The sequence below is a fragment of the Juglans regia genome, chromosome 5 (assembly GCF_001411555.2).
Source record: "Juglans regia cultivar Chandler chromosome 5, Walnut 2.0, whole genome shotgun sequence".
Classification (NCBI taxonomy): domain Eukaryota; kingdom Viridiplantae; phylum Streptophyta; class Magnoliopsida; order Fagales; family Juglandaceae; genus Juglans; species Juglans regia.
This window is the reverse complement of record NC_049905.1, coordinates 13,907,099-13,925,499: the sequence shown is the minus strand read 5'-3', so window position 1 is coordinate 13,925,499 and position 18,401 is coordinate 13,907,099. Positions and strand designations below refer to the sequence as shown.

Genomic DNA, 18,401 nt, shown 5'->3' with positions numbered 1-18,401 from the left:
CTAGAAAATCTATTAGTAACATCATAAAGCATCTCCAAAAATTTAACAAAAACCCCCACTGTCTCCCACTCCCTAGATTTAGGAGGTCCCATGTGCCCAGACCCAGTGCCACCATCAAAATAAGAGAGGTAATTATAATCCTCACTCTCCATCTGCCTGAAAGCCTTCTCAAACTTCTCAACTGCCTCCAACATCATATAAGTTGAGTTCCATCATGTTTGTACATCAAGACACAACATTTTCTTACAATCAATTTTTTCTTTTTCAACACATCTCTTAAACTTGTCTAATCTTGCGGGAGATAAACACACATATCTAACTGCATTTCTCACCATTGTGATGGCGTCATTACACTCCTTCAAACCCTCATTCACAATAAGATTCAATATATGAGCACAACATCTCATGTGCATATACTTACCCCCCAACAAATTTACACTCAAAAACTGTTTCAAATATGAAATTGCAGTATCATTTGAACTTGCATTATCAACTATCACAGTAAATATTCTATCAATACCCCAATCATACAAGCGTGACTCAACATATCTCCCAATAGTTTCCCCTCGATGATTAGAGATTAAATAAAAGTTAATGATTTTTTTCTGTAGTTTCCAATCTTGATCAATGAAGTGTGCAGTTAGACACACATAATTCAAATTCTGTATTGATGTCCATGTATCGGTCGTCAACAAAATCCTCATGCTACCATTTCTTAACATTTTTTTAAGTTTTTCCTTTTCACTTTTATACAATTTCATACAATCTCTTGCCACTGTGACACGACATAACACTTTAAACCGAGGTTCAAAAACCCAACACACTTTCTTAAATCCCAGTCCTTCAACAATTCTCAATGGTAACTCATCGACAATTACTATTTCTGCAATCGCCAACCTCACAACATCTTCACTATATTTGTGGATTACAAGACTCCTTAACATACCATTACTCTCTCCAACCCCCTCCTCAGGTGTTGCTTCACCTATTAATATTTTTTGGTACATATCCAAAGGACCACGTTTATGAGGATTTTTAGGACATGAAAGCAAATGGTTTTGTATCGTTGAAGTCTCATTCCTCTGAGTGGCAAGCATATGTTTTGCCACAATAATTACATTTAGCCTTTGGATCATCTGTAGCACAACCCTCCACTTTCATAAAATGGTCCCAAACAATAGATGGATCATTTCCTTTTCGTTTCTTAGGTAATGGACAAGTAGTACTAGTAGGGGCACTAGGGGGTTTTGATGACTGGGTCTCCCTCACATCATCTCCTAAGTTAATGGTTGGTGTTGATGCATCAACATCAATCGGAGAGGACGAAGAATCCATCTAATTATAAAACAAAACATAAATATTACACGTTAGTATTTAATACTTTATCACGTACATTATCACAACAGCTAGTTTGCAACATAGCAAACATCACAAGTCTAAGACTCTAATCTAAGTTTAGTTCACTCATCACATTTCATGCTTTAAATTCATTAATTCAAACTTTAAAAGACTAGTAAGAAATAAAATTAACAAATATAGCCTACAATCCACAAGTCTATCACAGACACACACATACAAATTATCACTAATCATCACAAATTATCACATTGTAAGCACTAAGCAGTGGCACTAAGCATTTCGGGCCTAAGGCATAAGCTCATTTCAGCATTGCTCCATCACACACGACACAATGTCAATCACAAACCACAATATTTTTACTAACCAAGGCAAAAACAGAGGCAATATTTCATCTTCCTCCCAAAAAATTCTTCAAGAAATTTAATAATAACAACGTTCAAGAAAATGAACCCATAAAAGATGAATTACAGCACTGAAAATAAAACTTACATTGGGATGTGGGTCGTGTGGGTCGTCGGCAATGAGAGAGGAGAAAGGGCTGTGGGTTGTCGACGACGAGAGAGGGAGTCTAGGCCACAGGGTCCGGGGTGATGGAGAGGGAGTCTATATGGCCACGGGGTCCGAGGAGAGGGAGAGGGAGAGGGAGTCTGTATGGCCTATGGGGTTTGGGGAGAGGGAGAGGGAGAGGGAGTTTGGGAGGCTGGGACTGGGAGCGGCTCGGGCTCACGAAGGAACGAAGAAGACGAAATGAGAAGGGGGGTGGGTTAGGGTTCTAACCCTAGCCAAAAACGACGCCGTTTAGTTTAGACCAAATGACATCCCGCTTATTTTTTTTTTCATAGGTTGAAAAAAAAACGAGAAACGGCGTCGTTTTGTATAAGAAATATATTTTAAAAAATATAGATATAAGACGTCGGCCGGTTCGTCGGTTTAGACCGGGATTGAATCGCAGGCCGAACCGGCCGACGTCGATTTCTTTAATTTCTTACTGCCAGTCGATTGGTTCTCTGTCGATTTCGGCCGGTTCTTGAATCTGGCAACCGGTTTGAATTGACGGCGGTCGGTCCGATCGATTTGTGTACAGTCCTAATTTATACGCTCTGTTAGGAGGACAGTCATTTTTTTTATTGTGCCTGTCGTGTCAAGTAAGGCTGAAGATGCCCATGCCTTTGCACATAAACGAGTTGTGATTGGTGCGTGTGATACACATGCTTTGCAGGAGTGTCATAGTGGATTGCCTTGTTTGAAACACTAGGTTTCTCTGATGAGTAATGAAGATGGAATCTAACCCTAGCAGGAGTACAGAGTACAGAGTACAGATACAGCTGACTTAGGTCTGTGGAAAAGATACAGTAGGATCCCTAAATTGGTGTGAGAATCTAAATGGTTTCCAGTACTCAGTCTAGCTAATTAATTAGGATCAGGATTTAACCACGCACTCACGTTGATCGGTACACGCCAATAACTGTACAATACCAATTATAAAAACGTGGCAACTCTAGCTACACACATAGTGCACTATGACTAAACAGTCTTCTGGAAAGGGTCAGGTACGCTAGCTTTATGGCTTTGCAAGCCGTGATTATTTTTCAACATATATGATGAGATATGATCATCAAATTTACAATTTATCTCCTATTAATTAATTAAACTTTCATTTTTTGTAATATATATCATCATCTGGTTATTAAAGTAACATGCGGCTAAATTTAGAAAAAATAACTTGGTCGATCATAATAGAACTTTTCTTGTACGTTTAATTATTTACCACATTGCTTGGTGCAGCTAGCACTGAAAAAAATAATCGAGAACCCTTTTCTTTTCTTTGCAAATGATAGATCATTAATGTATCCAATAAATAGTTCCCTCCTTCAAATTTAAAATTTTGAATATAATGAAACATTCATTCGTTACCATTGCAAAAATCAAGGCATTTTATAGTCACGGTATGTATGATTCAAATTAATTTTATAAATTATGACAAATTTAATGTATAATTTTTATCAATTCTAACCTAAGATGATATTTCCATTACATTTAAGGTGCTCGAGCATATTTTGAGCTTGACAATGGTACTGGAAAACTAGATGCTATTATGTTTGGTGAAATTGCAGAAAAAACATTAGGTTGTTCAGCAGTTGAGTTTATGAATCATACTGGCAAGGTATCTTTTTATATTTTTTGTTAATAAATTGAGTTTGGAATTAAAAAAGACTATTTTGTAATTTTGAGATATTTATTACATTGTCTATAAATATATTGAGTTTATATTAAAAAAAACTATTAAAAGCAATTATCATAAATATCATTTTAATTGATTTCTATATATTTGTGTGTTGCGGCAGTTTTAGTTTTATTTATAACATCCATAATAATTTAATTAAAAACATTTCATTTTAAGATTTGTGTTAATTTACAATACTTTCAAGTTTCAATATTTAAGTTGTTTAGGTTTTTATTAATAATGCAAAGCTAATCAAAATTTATTTTGTAGGAACATTTGCAATATATAGAAAATCTTGCAAAAAAAGTTTCAGAGAAAGAGTGGATGATTCAACTTTTCAAGATTCTGACCGAATCAACCAACAAAAGTATAAGAATTTCAATATCATCTCTATTGATGCCGTAGAAGATGACAAAAAAGATAGATCACAATAGAATTATCAAGGAGATCAAATTTTAAACTGATGTGCTTGTTGAAGTTGTATTGAACTTATCACAAATAACTTTGTTAAAATTATTGATATCATAACTATATATGGGAATATGTTACTGTTTAAACTAATGTTTTAATTTTATAATCTATGCAGGCGTGTAATTATTATCCAATACTTACATTTTGTTGATTATGCAGTAAATTATTGATTGAAAGAAGCCAATGACATCATTAATGGGGAAGGACTATGCAGGCATGTAATTATTCAATCATGTAATTATTTAATGTCATCTCTATTGATGGTGTACAAGATGACAAAAAAGATGGATTACAATAAAATTATGGATTGATTGACTATTTAAAAAAGGGAAATACTATTCTTACAGAAATTTCTTACCGAAAATTTCCATCGAATTTCTTTTGTGGATAAATTATCAACAAAAATTTAGAAGATTCAACTTTATGCAAATTCAGAGAAATTGAAGGAGAAAAAATATCTGCATTATAATGTCATCTCTATTGAGGCAATGCAAGATGAGAAAAATACTGGATCGTCATCCTAGAATCAAAATTATCTCAAATAATTTTCATAAGACTATGGACGACGTTTATTTATAAGACCATATTATAACTTTTATTAATGCTCTTTTTTTGTTTATGATGTTAATTTATACGACATAAATATTACATCGTTATTTAATTAAACCAAAAAATTATATTCTTATTAATAAAAAATTAATTCTTAAAAAAAATATATATAAACTAAGCAAACGTACATTGCACGTTACTTTTACCTAATATATATATATATATATATATAATTACATGTGTATGGTAAAGAAATATACAGCTTTAAGAAACTAGGCTATACATGAAAAGACTACAATCTTATAATGGTCTATTGCATGCATCAGGTGGCCTTATCTTGTGCACTTTCGGTGATAGCATTGACTTTCTTATTACACGACTATAAGGTAAATTTATTCTTATTAAATAATCTTAATATATATTATACAATGAATGAGGCTCTTATATATTCTATCACAAATACGTCAAATTAGTGATTATATAAACAATTTAAATCATACGATATCTTATGAAATGGTGGGAATATTATTATTTCAACTATATTTCGAGACTATCAAGTAATTAAATAACTCACATTTTTCTTATTAATCCTCGTGGGGACAAATTTTCTATGTTGAAGCTAATTAAAAGACGAGAAAAACATTTATTCCATGGTGAATCGTTTTTACACTGTTTATGATGTTAGTATTATTGTAGTACTGTTAATTGAAAATAAAGTTTAACTAAATAATGTCCTGGTGGCGTAATTTGGAACGTCCATGAATCACGCTATGAACAGGGCTCGGTGCTTCAATATTCTTCTTTATTAATGGAATTGAAGACTTCGGGTCCTTTATACGTACGGTAGTTTCAACATCATTTTCAACGTGTTGAGAACGGTAAGTGAAAAAAATGAAAAATAGAATCAATTAAACACAATACAAGATTTACGTACGTGATTCAACAATATATCTCTCTACATCTACAGAGCTATAGAAAATTTTAGTTTTGATGATGGCAAAAGAAGCACCAAGTATATAAGAATACTAATCCTTCATCCATAGGATCGGATCTAAGACGGAAATGGGTCAAAAGGCCACCTAGTAGTGAATTGAGTAGTATAGGCCGGGTAATATGAGGTCCATCTAAATTGAGTTTAAAATGTGTTTAGATATTAAGATGAGTTTAATACTTTTTATGAGAAGTTAAAAAAAGTTATAGGTCTCACGTATAAAGATGTGTTAAGTTGAAAAAAATTATGAGTCCCACATATAAAGAGATTTGAGTTGAGATAAATTTAGTAATTTAAAAATTGATTGTTTGGATGTTAGACTCAATTTAAAATTAGACTGAGTTTAGCTGAGTCTTGCAACCAAACGAAGAAAAAATTCAAAACAAATCCTTGTCATAACTGGTCATCAATCGGGCTGCCTACAAACAAAACCAGATTCTACAATAAGATGTCTCAACCTAAAGTTTAGAATGAGAAAGAAATAGGCACGTAAAGTAGACTCTATAATATTTATTGAACATTTAATGTTATTTAAAAAATTATTTGAATAATTATAAATATTGTAAAATAAAACTTAACTATTCATCTCGTGAATCCTATCTAATCTATCACAGATGATAAAGGTGTGAAAGTAATGCCATGTTGCTTGAGGCCTTTGGCCAACGGTATTTTAAGGTTGCAACTTTTTTTTGTTTTTTAATATATTTAATTTTTCAACTGAATCAAATGGAGTTCGAAATTAATCTTTTAGCAATTCTTCTATATATATACACTCATTTTTACATACTTTTTACGTACTTTATAGATGTGATGTAACTCATCATTAATTTTATATTAAAAAAATGATGCAACTAATCAAATTAATAGAATACTCAAGAAGTACATAAAAATAACTGAAAAGTTTGAATATTTAACTTCCTACAATTAAGTTCTCCGCTTGTGTTCCATCTAACCCTAACTTGCGCCCGTGAGCAAAATAAAACAATAAGGACATGTCAGCTATCAATTAGGTAGCATATGGACCACGTTAATTGTCTTCGTACATTGTCCTTGGTGTGTTTTAAACGTGAACTTATATATATATATATATACACACATACTAGTAAAGGGCAAACACGTGCAATGCATGTGTGCCCAATTGTAAAAATATAAAAAATATTTTTAAAAATAAGAATTTTTTGTAAAATTATGTATTAATAATAAAATATATATTAATATATATGATTAAGAAATGGAATAGTTTTGCTTATGTTTTAATATTTTCTCATTGATCATAAAAAATATCACATATATTATCTGTAAAATATCTATAACTATAATATAAGAATTCTCACAATCACAGTTACAATTATATAATTTTCTATTGCAGATTTAAAAGCGACTATTGAAGTTGATGTGCGATCACTATACATTTCTAAATAAAATTGATATATAAAAATAGTAAATAAATTATTATTTATTAATATTAGCAATTTATATATTCTAATTATAATGTAAAAATTTTTAATTCCAGAATATGAGAAGAAATGTTTATCTTGATTGTGAAGCCTCTATTTTTTTGCCACTATAACATAAAATGTTTTCATTTTTTTCATATTCAATTGTTTTATTGTAATTTTTACATGATATGTAATAAAATGATTGATGTAATAAAATTTAAGTGTATATGCACAGTCTAAAATCTAAAACACAAACGTAAAATTTATCAAAATATTATTCTTCAAAAAGTAAATGCGACAATATATCTTAAATTTTGGAGACTCTTTTTTGTTATTATAATTTTATGGGTAATTGATATATTAATTTATACTATTCACGTAACATAATTTCATTTGTAAGATTTAAATTTTAAAATTTATATTTCAAATCAAATTATATCATGTAAATAGTATATGATGTAGATATCTTAGAATAAAGTTATTCATTTTAAGGACGTACGTGCTTATTCACAGATTGATTATATGAATATAGAAATGAGTTTTTTCATTTGAAGGTTGATTGCTCAGCACTTCAACTTTAGGTGTTGGAATAAGAACTATTTTGGTGGGGGAGAGGGCAGGCTGGCTTGTTTTTTGTCCCCACCCTCAACACCAAATTGCTCTATTAATTACTAATTAATACAAGCTCTCTAATTACTAAGAATTGTCTTTTTCCTTCCATTTCTTTCTTACTTACCCTACAAATGACTCCTCCATTGCATGATTACTGATCATGCTTTGACATCATGGGACAGACAACTTTATATTATACTCTTTTTATTATTATTATTATTATTATTATTATTATTATTATTATTATTATTATTATTATTATTATTCTAATTCGTAAAATCCAATATCATTCATTTCCTAGATCAAACCAAATTAATTTATTGTCTCTCTTTTTGGCTCTCTACATATTGTCTTTGTGTTTGTTTTGTTGTAAGGAGAAGGACTTCCCTACAAACCCTCTTTTTCTACAACCACCACGACTGTCGCCGCCTCCGCCATCCCCCGCCAGCATCAGCCTTTACATATTTTACTTTTATGGATCTTCGATCAATAGACTGAATTAATGTCAAGTACTAATCCTAGCTGTGCATCGATCTAGGTTCTTGAAAATCCAAGAGATTATAGTTTTGCTTACAAATTAAGATGTACTGGGGTCTTTTGCTGTTGTTCTAGACCAGTGTTTGCAAAATTTTAGGCCATTTTGGAATTTGTACGTATAGGATTAACATAAATTAGTTAGATAAATTTCTGTTATTAATTCCAAATTTTGTTAGAGAGATGGGGAGAAAATTAAAATAATAAATTTTCCCTCCATCTCTCTCTTCTCTCGCGGCGGTTTCTCTCATCTCTTCAATTCTATTTTCGATACAGTGTTAGAGATTTTCTATTAAAAGCTCCACCATTCCAAAATTTTAAAAGTGTTGTATACTAATTTAATTAAGTCTTTAATAACTATTTATAAGGTGATAACATTTTCTAATAAAAGCAATCCTACAGATATATTAATATATTTATTTACTCACTTCCAATTAAAAATCTGTTTTATGGGTTATATAAACGGGTGTGAGTTACCCCCAAAAACATAGAAAATTAAGTATATTATGGTAATATTTTCCTGAAATTATTATATGAATCCTTATCATATATATGTATAATAGAGAGAGAGAGATCCAAATAAATATTACCCTTTTAATTAATCCATTTGTAAATACTGACAAGAGGAGAGTTTCCCATCAATCCACTATATTGGAAATAATACAGATTAATTCACAATGATTATCCGTTCACACATGAATTGCATAATCCATAAAAATAAATACAGATTTTTTTTTTTTTGTTTGTTTTTTTTTTCTGGGCAAATCAGAGAAATATTACAAGAAAAGGATGGAGAACAAAGAATAACAAATCACTTTTTTTTTTTTTTTTTGATAAACTTTCCCACGAATTTTACTTTCAAGGAAGTTGCTGCTCATGCTCATGTACTCGAATTTGTCAAGGCTTTGGGGGTTCTGCTTCCTCCACCTTGGCTGCTGCAGGCTCGGTTGAAGCTGGTGGTGCTGCTGCTGCTTCCGCTTTCTCAGCCTCCACTGCCACAACTTCTATCTTCTCTTCTTCTATTTTCTCCACCACCTCTTCTTTCTTCCCTTCCTCTTCCTTCTTTTCTTCTTTCTTCTCTTCCTCAACGACGACGATCTCCTTTTCTTTGCCACCTGCTGCTTCTTCAGTTTTTGCTGCTTCTGGCGGTGGCTCGACTTTCTCTTCTGTGACTATAAACGTCGAGACCTTTTCAAAGACAAAGATAAGCGGACCGGGAACCAACGCTGGCCCAAACTTTGAAGATGCTTGACATACTGGTTTTGATCCCGGAAACTCTGTAAATATAAAGCGGTGAGCATAAATATAGAACATCCAAGCGACAAAGAGGCTATGAGAGAATGGAAATATGTATTACATATATATGTAGGGATGAATATATAACAGAAAACATAATCATACGTACCGATTTTCACGAGTTCTTCTATGAACTTGTGAACTCCAACAGAGTTCTTCTTCATTCCTTTTTTTTTTTTTTTCCTTCAGAGCTGCATCGCTGGCTCACTTTTTACCGAGACTCCAATGGCTGTGAATGTGTCAGAGAGACCAAACCGTTAATTGAGACGCACAATGGGGTAAAATCGGGAAGCATAACGGAAGATGAGAAAACACTATTGCCTCATGCAAAACATAGGATAACAACTGGAAAATGAATCTGATTTTATACTCAAAATGAGTCGGTTCAAGCGGTCATGAAAATGATTATATCTGGAAAAGTATTTGGCAAAAGCAGAATGAATAAGAACTGCAAAAGCTGAGAAAAAAAAAGAATAAGAACTGCAAAAGAATGCGCAGAATAGGATAGGAACTGAAAAATAATGCGATGATGCGATGATGAAAGGATAACATCTGGAAAAGAATTCGGCAGAACCGGAATCTAGAACATAGGAGAAGTACAGAGTAGAAAAATAAATAGAAAATAGAGGGTAAAATTAGAAACAAAAGTATTAGAGGAAAATACTGTGAAAGACTAACAACAGGATAGGCATAACAAGTAAAACTGTAAAAACAGAAATAAAAGAAAATAAATGAGAGATAAAGATTAATAATTGGCAGAAAGAAGGATAAAATTGTAAAAAAAACGATCAATAGATAACGGAAACAAAGGATAGAAAATAAAAGTAAATAGAAAAAAAATAGAAAAGGATTGAAATTTCAAATTTATAGATACGCTTAGATTTGAAGATGATTTGAGATGAGTTGAGATGAATTATGAATAGTAATGAGATGAGTTATAAATAGTAATAAGATTTATGAATTAAAGTTGTTGAATAGTAATAAATAGTAATGAGATGAGTTGAGATAAGTTGAGGTGGACTGAGATGACTTACGAATCCAAACGTATCCACAATGGGGTCACTGTCGTCTGTGATTGGGCTCCACAGCTCGCACGTTCTCATTTAATGCATCCCTGAACAGTTATTTCATCTCCTCTGGTTTTCTTGTCCACGTGTAACATCTAGGCCTAAGTAGCAGTGAGAGAAGTGATAACAACTGTCATCTCAGCTAGCTAACGACAGTCGGTGCAAACGGTGATAAAAAGAAGATAACAACTGGAAAAAATCAAAACGTAAAAGAAGTGAGACGGAAAACAAATACAAAATGAAGGATAAAAATGGAAAGAAAGATGTACGACAGCTGCCTGCTTATGAAATGGGTCTATATAAGGGTAGTTACTTTGAGAAGTGATGCCAATGCAACTTAGTTAAAGTTCTAATTTTGGGGGTCTATTTTCGTTTCCTTAGCTGCAGAGGTTTTAGAAATCAGGCTGCCATGACAAGTGTTTCTTTAGTCTCAGCGGCTGCCCGCAGGTACTATAGAAAATTTTCAGATTCTTTCAGAATTGTGTAGTCTTAACAATTGAGTAATGATATATATATATATAATACATTATATAATATATTACATAATAATATTATAAAATGAAGATATTTTTATAAAATTATATTATTTTTATAAGATATTTTCCTGTTAATTTGTATTGGTTACTGCTGTTGTTGAGTTTTCTTCACGTAGTTGGGTTTGGTCTAATGGTGGAGTATCTGCTTTTGATGCTATATATGTTGCTCGATTGTGTCTATTATTTCCATGAACTGGATTGTGTCTGTATTATTTCGCAGGGGAAGGCTCTTTAGTTGCAAGGGTAGAAGAGGTTTGTTTGCAGGGAAGAAGGTTTTTATTTAGATGGATTTTAATCAACTGTAAAATGAACAGATGATGGATTTTTGTTATTTCCTCAAATTTATAACGTGTCTTTACATAAGTGGAGGGCTATTTTTTTCACAATATTAATAAAATGATTTTTAAATAGTAATGAAATAATTTGAATTAAATTTTTTTTATTGAGTTTTGAAAAAGAAGAAAAATAAATATTGAATAAATTATTATAAAGTTAAAAAGTTGTTTGAGTATAATTTTGTTAATATTATTTTTATTTTAAAATTTAAAAAAATTGTATTATTTTTTATATTTCGTTTAGAAGTTTAGAAAAATTACAAGATTTAGATGAAAAAATTGAATATTTGAAATTGAAAATTATTTTGTGTTTGAATGATATTTAAAAAGATAATTTTAAAAAATTTTGAAATAAGATGAGAATTTCTTATCTAAATTGCCAAACAATCCTGTCTTAGATTTTTTTTTTTTATATAATTATTTTTATTTTATCTTATCTAATTATTTTAATTTTTTTAAATTTTTATATAAAATAAAATAAATAATTTAAATTTTTTAAATTTTAAAATAAAAATAATATTAAAATGTATATTTTAATATTAATTTATTTAAATTTAAATTGTTATTTCAATTTATTTCATGTGTAAAAAATAAACAAAGCTTTGGATGCCACAAAATATATTATATAATAGGAAAATGCCGTCTTTTTCTAATTAAAATCCTCAAGCATAGAAAAAGGAAGATTTGCTGTCACGGAGAATCGTACTCTCAAATCGGTAACCCTTACGTGGGAATAACTGTATCCTGTAGGCTGTGTTTGGTAACAGCATTGATATTGGACCACTCCAATATCAGTTAAGTTTAAATTTTAACTAAATTTTTTTAAAATTAACTGTATTAGACTAATCAAATAATTATTTTATTATTATTTATAAATTATTTATTATTATATTATTATTATTCACGTATCATCTTCAACATCTTAATATTTATACGTAGCCTAAGATGTTTTCTGCTAATAGAGTCTATACCCCTTTGTTCGTGGACTAGTTTTTTTTTTTTTAATAATTTATTCTCAATCTTCTTTTATAATTTATATTCTTGCAATTTATATTTAACGTTATATTAAATACAGTAAAAATGGGTACAAATCCAATTGAGTTGCGTTAAGAATTTTAAAAAATGTTTAACTTGTCTTTAAAATATTTTAATTATAAAATTAATTTATTTGTGTTACATATTAAATTACATTTTTATCTCAAATAAACTAATTCCCAAACAATCCCAAAATTAAAATCCTCAAGTTCGGATAATAACTTGACCGGATACTTTTCCTATTGTCACAGGCTAGAAGGGAAAGTGGCAGTAATCACTGGTGGAGCAAGTGGCATTGGGGAGTCTACAGCAAGACTCTTCTCCAAACATGGAGCTAAAGTTGTTATTGCAGACATCCAAGATGACTTGGGTCATTCTGTCTGCAAAGATCTAAACTCTAAATCCACATCCTTCGTCCATTGTGATGTCAGCAAGGAAACAGATGTGGAAAATGCAATTAACTTTGCTGTTTCCAAGTTTGGAAAGCTTGACATTATGTTCAACAATGCTGGTGTTGGTGGAGTTGCAAAACCAAACATCCTTGACAACACCAAGGCTGAGTTTGAGCAAGTAATTGGTGTTAATCTAGTTGGTGCCTTCCTTGGAACCAAACATGCAGCTCGTGTCATGGTCCCGGCTCGCCGTGGCAGCATTATTACAACTGCTAGTGTTTGCTCTACTATAGGAGGGAGTGCATCGCATGCCTACACGAGCTCCAAGCATGGCGTGGTGGGATTAATGAGAAACACAGCAGTGGAACTTGGACAGTTTGGCATTCGTGTGAACTGTGTATCACCTTATCTAGTTGCTACACCATTGGCAAAGGATTTCTTCAAACTTGATGACAAAGGAGTTTACGGTGTTTATTCCAACCTTAAAGGCAGTCTCCTCAAGCCAGAAGATGTGGCTGAAGCTGCTCTTTATTTGGGAAGTGATGAGTCAAAGTATGTGAGTGGACACAATCTTTTGGTAGATGGAGGCTTTTCCATTAGCAATCCAGGCTTTTCCATGTTTGTGCAAAAGTTTTGAATTCCGTTTCGGTTGAGGTACTGGAACGGAATATTTAGATACCGATATATTTTGACATATCATTTCGGGATAGACATTATATGAATAAATTATATATAATAATAACTATATTCTAAAATAAATGAAAAAAATGCTTTGTATTTCTTAAGAGAGAGAAAAAAATGAAAAGAAACTCATTTATCTTTATTCTTTTATTTTTCCTTAAAACCTACCCAAAGTAAAAGCATTTCAGATATCGTCTTCCTATTTAAATCAATCAATAACCATCTCAAAGAGAAATGAAGACAAGTATCAATGTGCAGAAGTTCTATTCCAATGTGCATAAAGAGAATGGCCCAGTTTTGATACAATGATGTGTAAAATATAAATCCATAGCAGAATGACAAATTGACAACTCAAGATTCGTAAAATCAAATTAGAGCATGGGGGGAGCAACTTTTCATCACTTCCAAACAGAAACAAACAAGAAAACATTGATTAATACTAGGTAGTGGGTGGGTGCTTTTAGAAAATAAATATGAAGATACAAAATTTATTTTAAAGAAGGGAATACCCAGTACCCACAATGACATTAAAGAAAGGGATCTAGGAATCTAGATTCTGGGGTCGTCGACTCTTCAGAGCTGCGCCTTTGGCTGTGTAGATCAAAGGCTGTGGAGTGATGTTGGCGTCTTTGTGGAGGAGCTACGACTGTATCGATGGAGATAGGATTTGCATGTTTTTTCATTGAGATTGGACTTGGAGAGTGCAGGCCATCAACTATCAACGGGAAGAAATAGAATCGAAGAACCCAAAAGGAGAAAAAGCATCACTTTGCTGGTATAATTACAAAAAAGAATTGGGCATCTGAGATATTTACAAAAAGTCCATCCCAAACAATTTCAGACCGAAATCACCATTCCGGCCACAATGCCAGAATCCAGCCCAAATGGACTAGAATGAACCTAAACACTCGGAATTCTATCCAGTACGAAACACAAATGCATCATTCCGGTCACTGTTCTGGAACGGAAAATTCTGGTCATTCTGGCCGGAATGGAACGATTTTCAAAACTTTAGTTTGTACAATCCTGATATATGAATGAAATTGTGATCAAGCAAATCTACCGTATTTGAAATTTTTTATCTCATATTAATTGTGTTATATAGAAAGTCTTCTTATAAAATATTGAAATCTTATCCCTGTACTACCAGTGAAATCTTAATAGAAATTGTGATTGTTGGGTCAATTCACAATGGGGGGAATTTCATATAATTTTTCGGTCTTTATTTTTCATGAACAAAATGTTTGTCATTTGTTATGACCCGTTGCATTGTGCACATGCAAACGAGTGTAAAATGCTTAAAGATGAAGAAAAATAAGTATGTAAATAAAAACATTTTGATGTGTTTAACATGTGATAGCATAATCAAATATTTAATTTCGACCGAATAAAAAAGCAAAATGTAGGAATTCTCACGAAAATTGTACACAACAGAAGAAATTAATGTAACTCAAGCTTAGTTTTTCTAATTGTTCTACAAGTGAATCTAGTGTGTATAAGTTTCCGATCAATTTGAGCTCATCTTTATCCTATAATTGAATGTGCTACGTAGATAAATTGGAGACACACTCAAACATCCATGGAGAGGGCATCCTGACCGGTTAGCCCCTAAAGTGGACCTGAGCCCTTACTTGTGACCAAAACCTATATCATTACCAGGCCCAGCCCCGTACCAAGGGAACCTTGCCCGTAGCTAATATCGACTGGATAACTTTCTAGTTGGTGCCAAAAGATAAAAGTGGTTATCATTCAAATTTGCTAAAAGATGAATCTTCATCTCTAAATTTGAATTCAAAAAAAGGGTAATCACTATCTAATAAGAGGACAGAGATAACTCATGGAGCTCTATATAAAGGAAAAACTCAGGTAAGTAAAGGGACCGAGTTATTGTTATTATTATTGTCATCTTCAAATAACTGACTTAGGCATCAGAGGCGTTCCCTCGAACCCCCGTGCTCTCTAGTCTTTGGTTGCTTGTAATCGTAAGGTGGTGGTGGTGAAACATGTCTATAACAGTTGGCACCATCTGTGGGATTTGTTAAGTCTCACACTTTACGTGCTTTTCACATACCTATCACTACTCGATCTTTGGCAACTAGAGATCAGGGAGAAACTTTACAAAACATGGAGGTGAAACTTGAGGAAATGGAGGAGATGATAAAGAAACTTTCCATAGAGATGGTTGCACTGCATAAGGAAAATAAGACTCTCAAGTCACAAAATGGCCCGTTAGGAGGGGATGCTACACCCAGTCAAGCCGATAGGGTAGACATGGAGGCAAATAGTGCGGTAAAAGGCCATCAAGATTACGAGGAAGCAAAGAAGTTGCACACGACGTACATAGCTTAATGGATAAATATGAGGACAAGACCAAGAAGATAGGCACGTCCTCTTCTGTCGATTAGTTGCTGTCCAACACAAATTTTCCATTTTCTACGGAAATCATGACGTTGCCTTTGCCCGTCGATGGACCTCTATGATGGCTCGAAAGATCCCGTGGAGTACTTTGAGACTTCAAAAGTCCATATGACGCTTCATGGGTTCCCTAGAGAAATTGCGTGTAAAGTTTTCCCTTTGAGTTTAAAGGGATCAGTGAGAGGGTGGTTTGGTGCACTACAACCAAACTCCATAGAAAGTTTTGAAGAACTGGGCCGACAGTTCTTGACCTAGTTCATGCTGAGTAGAAAGCGCAGAAGACCCGCCACATACTTGTTTACTGTCAAGCAGCAGGAGGAGCAAAGTTTGAAAGCGTAATTGACACGCTTCAATAAAGAAAAAATGACAACCGATGACCAAGACGAGAAAATCATGCTAGCAGCACTGTTGGGAGGTGTTTGGCCAAAGTGCCTTTTCATGGCCGAGTTGGCCCGAAAAACCTGTTTCACCTTACGAGAGCTCATGGACAAGGCTGATGATTTTATTAATGTTGAAGACACATTGATCACCTTAACCACCCAACTGGAAAGAAAGAGTGAACGGGAATCAAAAGGAGGACACATAATCTTTCTTATAGTTTGATATTCTTCTTAGTTACGGATTCTCGAAACTCATAAGGGAGGAAGGGAAATTGGAGGGGAATCATTTTTCTCTCTTTCTCTCTAAATTTGGGGGAGGGCAAGGGAAATTGTGGGATCAACCTTTTGCTTTCTTTGAAGTTTGGAGAACTCAATGCAACCCCCTATCCCCCCCAGCCCCAGTGAAAGGTTTTCCCTTCCTTTGCTTCCTGGACAACCAAACAACCAAAAATAAAGGTCCCTTACATCTCTTTCCTTCCTTGCATGGTGTATATAATAATATGTTCTTAATTTGCTTTGTAATTTCTGGGAATAAGAATTTGGGTTTGTAGATATCCTTTTCTAATTCATCCCCTATGAAATATATCAGCAGCAAGGCTTTAATTGTTGCTCGGTTTGGTGATTATTTTTCATTGTAACTCCACATGCTAACTAAAAGACATCTTATCCATCCTATTCTTAAAATCTAGGGTAAGCAAGAGTCTTTCCTGCAGATGCATCGAAACTGTTGGAAACTGGGGAAGATGAAAATCCAAACCAAGAGCAGCCACCAAAATGCCTGTTGGGTAGATTTTCTGTAACACCCGGATCCAATCAAGCACAATTTTTTTTTCTTTGTTATTTATTTTGTTTTAGTTTATTTATTTATTTATTGTAGTTCATTTTATTTTATTTTCTTCACACGTTAATTTTTTTTCCCGCATGTTTATTTTATTTTATTTTTTTTCTCATTTCCGTCTATATTTCTTATTCACCCGTATGTCTAATTTTTTATTTTTTTTAGAGCGATGTCGGGTTTACAATTATTGAGGGTTGGGATGACTATATGAGTTGGTTAAAGAAATGGCTAAGAATGGTTAAAACAAGTTCAAGATTTCATTGATTTATTTATTTATTAACTTGTTTTTAAATATTTTAGCTGGTATTTATATTTTGTTTATACATATTTTGTTTTCTTTCCCTAGAATGTTTAACAGAGTTTAAGATCTCAGAATGGCTGCTCGTCGTCAAGTTCGAAACTTTGGAGATTTGAGATTCTTCAGATTTTATGGACTGAATATTTGGAGGTTTGAGGTTTAGAGATGATACATACTTTAAAAGTGATTTTGATGAGATTTAAGATAATTGATTTCTGCAAGTTCCAGAATATGATTTTTGATTATATGTAAGGTTTTAGCACTTGCAGACCTATGGAATGGGTTCTACGAAATCTAAGGTTTTGGATTTTGCATAATTTAAGGAAGCAATTCTTATGACATTTGAGATTTTAATTTCGGTAGGCATATTCTGTGGACTGTAGGAAATAATTCTAACAGGTTTTGAGGTTTAGATTTTAGGTTGACTTTGTGGAACGAGTTTTGATTAGAAACTGGAGGTTTAAACTTGTGATATTGATGTATTAGAGTCTACATACATGTTGGGAGACTTTGCAAAATTAAATCTGAAAAGTGTATGGACTGGTTAAATGTGAAGGTTAGTTCTTTTCAGATGTACTTGATTTGAGATACAATGTGTTTAGTACTACAAGTTGTTAGAGTGCGCAACGGAAGCATGGTTTTGGTGATATGATAGTTTGAGAGTTTATTTCGTTATTTATTGAGGTTTTATATTAGGTGGAGAATTTGAAATTTATTTTTGGGTCTTTAATTGTATTATTGAGGTTCATATTTTAGATTTGAAATGGTAGTATACGAGATCATGAATGGCTAGAGAAAATATGGGAGAATATGATCGTCAATATTGGAGGGTTAGAAGTTGGAATATTGGGTTCGGCAATTTTGGATTATTAATTAGGTTCGACATTATGATTAACGAATGGGTTAGGTATGGAATCGTTGTAGCGGAAAAATATTTAGGCCTTGCTTA

At 32.7% G+C, this 18,401-nt stretch overlaps 2 protein-coding genes across 2 annotated transcripts; one reads left to right on the top strand and one right to left on the bottom strand.

Annotated features, from left to right (window-relative positions):
• Positions 1 to 8,810: 8,810 nt before the first annotated feature.
• Positions 8,811 to 10,124, bottom strand: LOC108997789 (plasma membrane-associated cation-binding protein 1-like). The gene is made up of 2 exons (XM_018974165.2): positions 9,585 to 10,124; positions 8,811 to 9,456 (listed from the first exon to the last, which is right to left on the bottom strand). The coding sequence occupies exons 1-2, from the start codon at positions 9,637 to 9,639 to the stop codon at positions 9,077 to 9,079; spliced, it is 435 nt and encodes a 144-aa protein (XP_018829710.2). The 5' UTR covers positions 9,640 to 10,124; the 3' UTR covers positions 8,811 to 9,076.
• Positions 10,125 to 10,888: 764 nt separating this feature from the next.
• Positions 10,889 to 13,558, top strand: LOC108997777 (secoisolariciresinol dehydrogenase-like). Its single transcript, XM_018974155.2, has 2 exons — positions 10,889 to 10,989; positions 12,700 to 13,558. Exons 1-2 carry the CDS (start codon positions 10,952 to 10,954, stop codon positions 13,475 to 13,477), a joined length of 816 nt encoding a protein of 271 aa, XP_018829700.1. The 5' UTR covers positions 10,889 to 10,951; the 3' UTR covers positions 13,478 to 13,558.
• Positions 13,559 to 18,401: the final 4,843 nt, after the last annotated feature.

What these genes read in the sequence shown, in the direction of transcription:
- LOC108997789 (XM_018974165.2), bottom strand. Translation starts at nt 9,639, where the DNA reads ATGAAGAAGAACTCTGTTGGAGTTCACAAGTTCATAGAAGAACTCGTG. An exon ending in AGAAGAACTCGTGAAAATCG is followed by an intron (nt 9,457 to 9,584) that starts GTACGTATGATT and finishes TTATATTTACAG; the next exon opens with AGTTTCCGGGATCAAAACCA.
- LOC108997777 (XM_018974155.2), top strand. Translation starts at nt 10,952, where the DNA reads ATGACAAGTGTTTCTTTAGTCTCAGCGGCTGCCCGCAG. An exon ending in GTCTCAGCGGCTGCCCGCAG is followed by an intron (nt 10,990 to 12,699) that starts GTACTATAGAAA and finishes CTATTGTCACAG; the next exon opens with GCTAGAAGGGAAAGTGGCAG.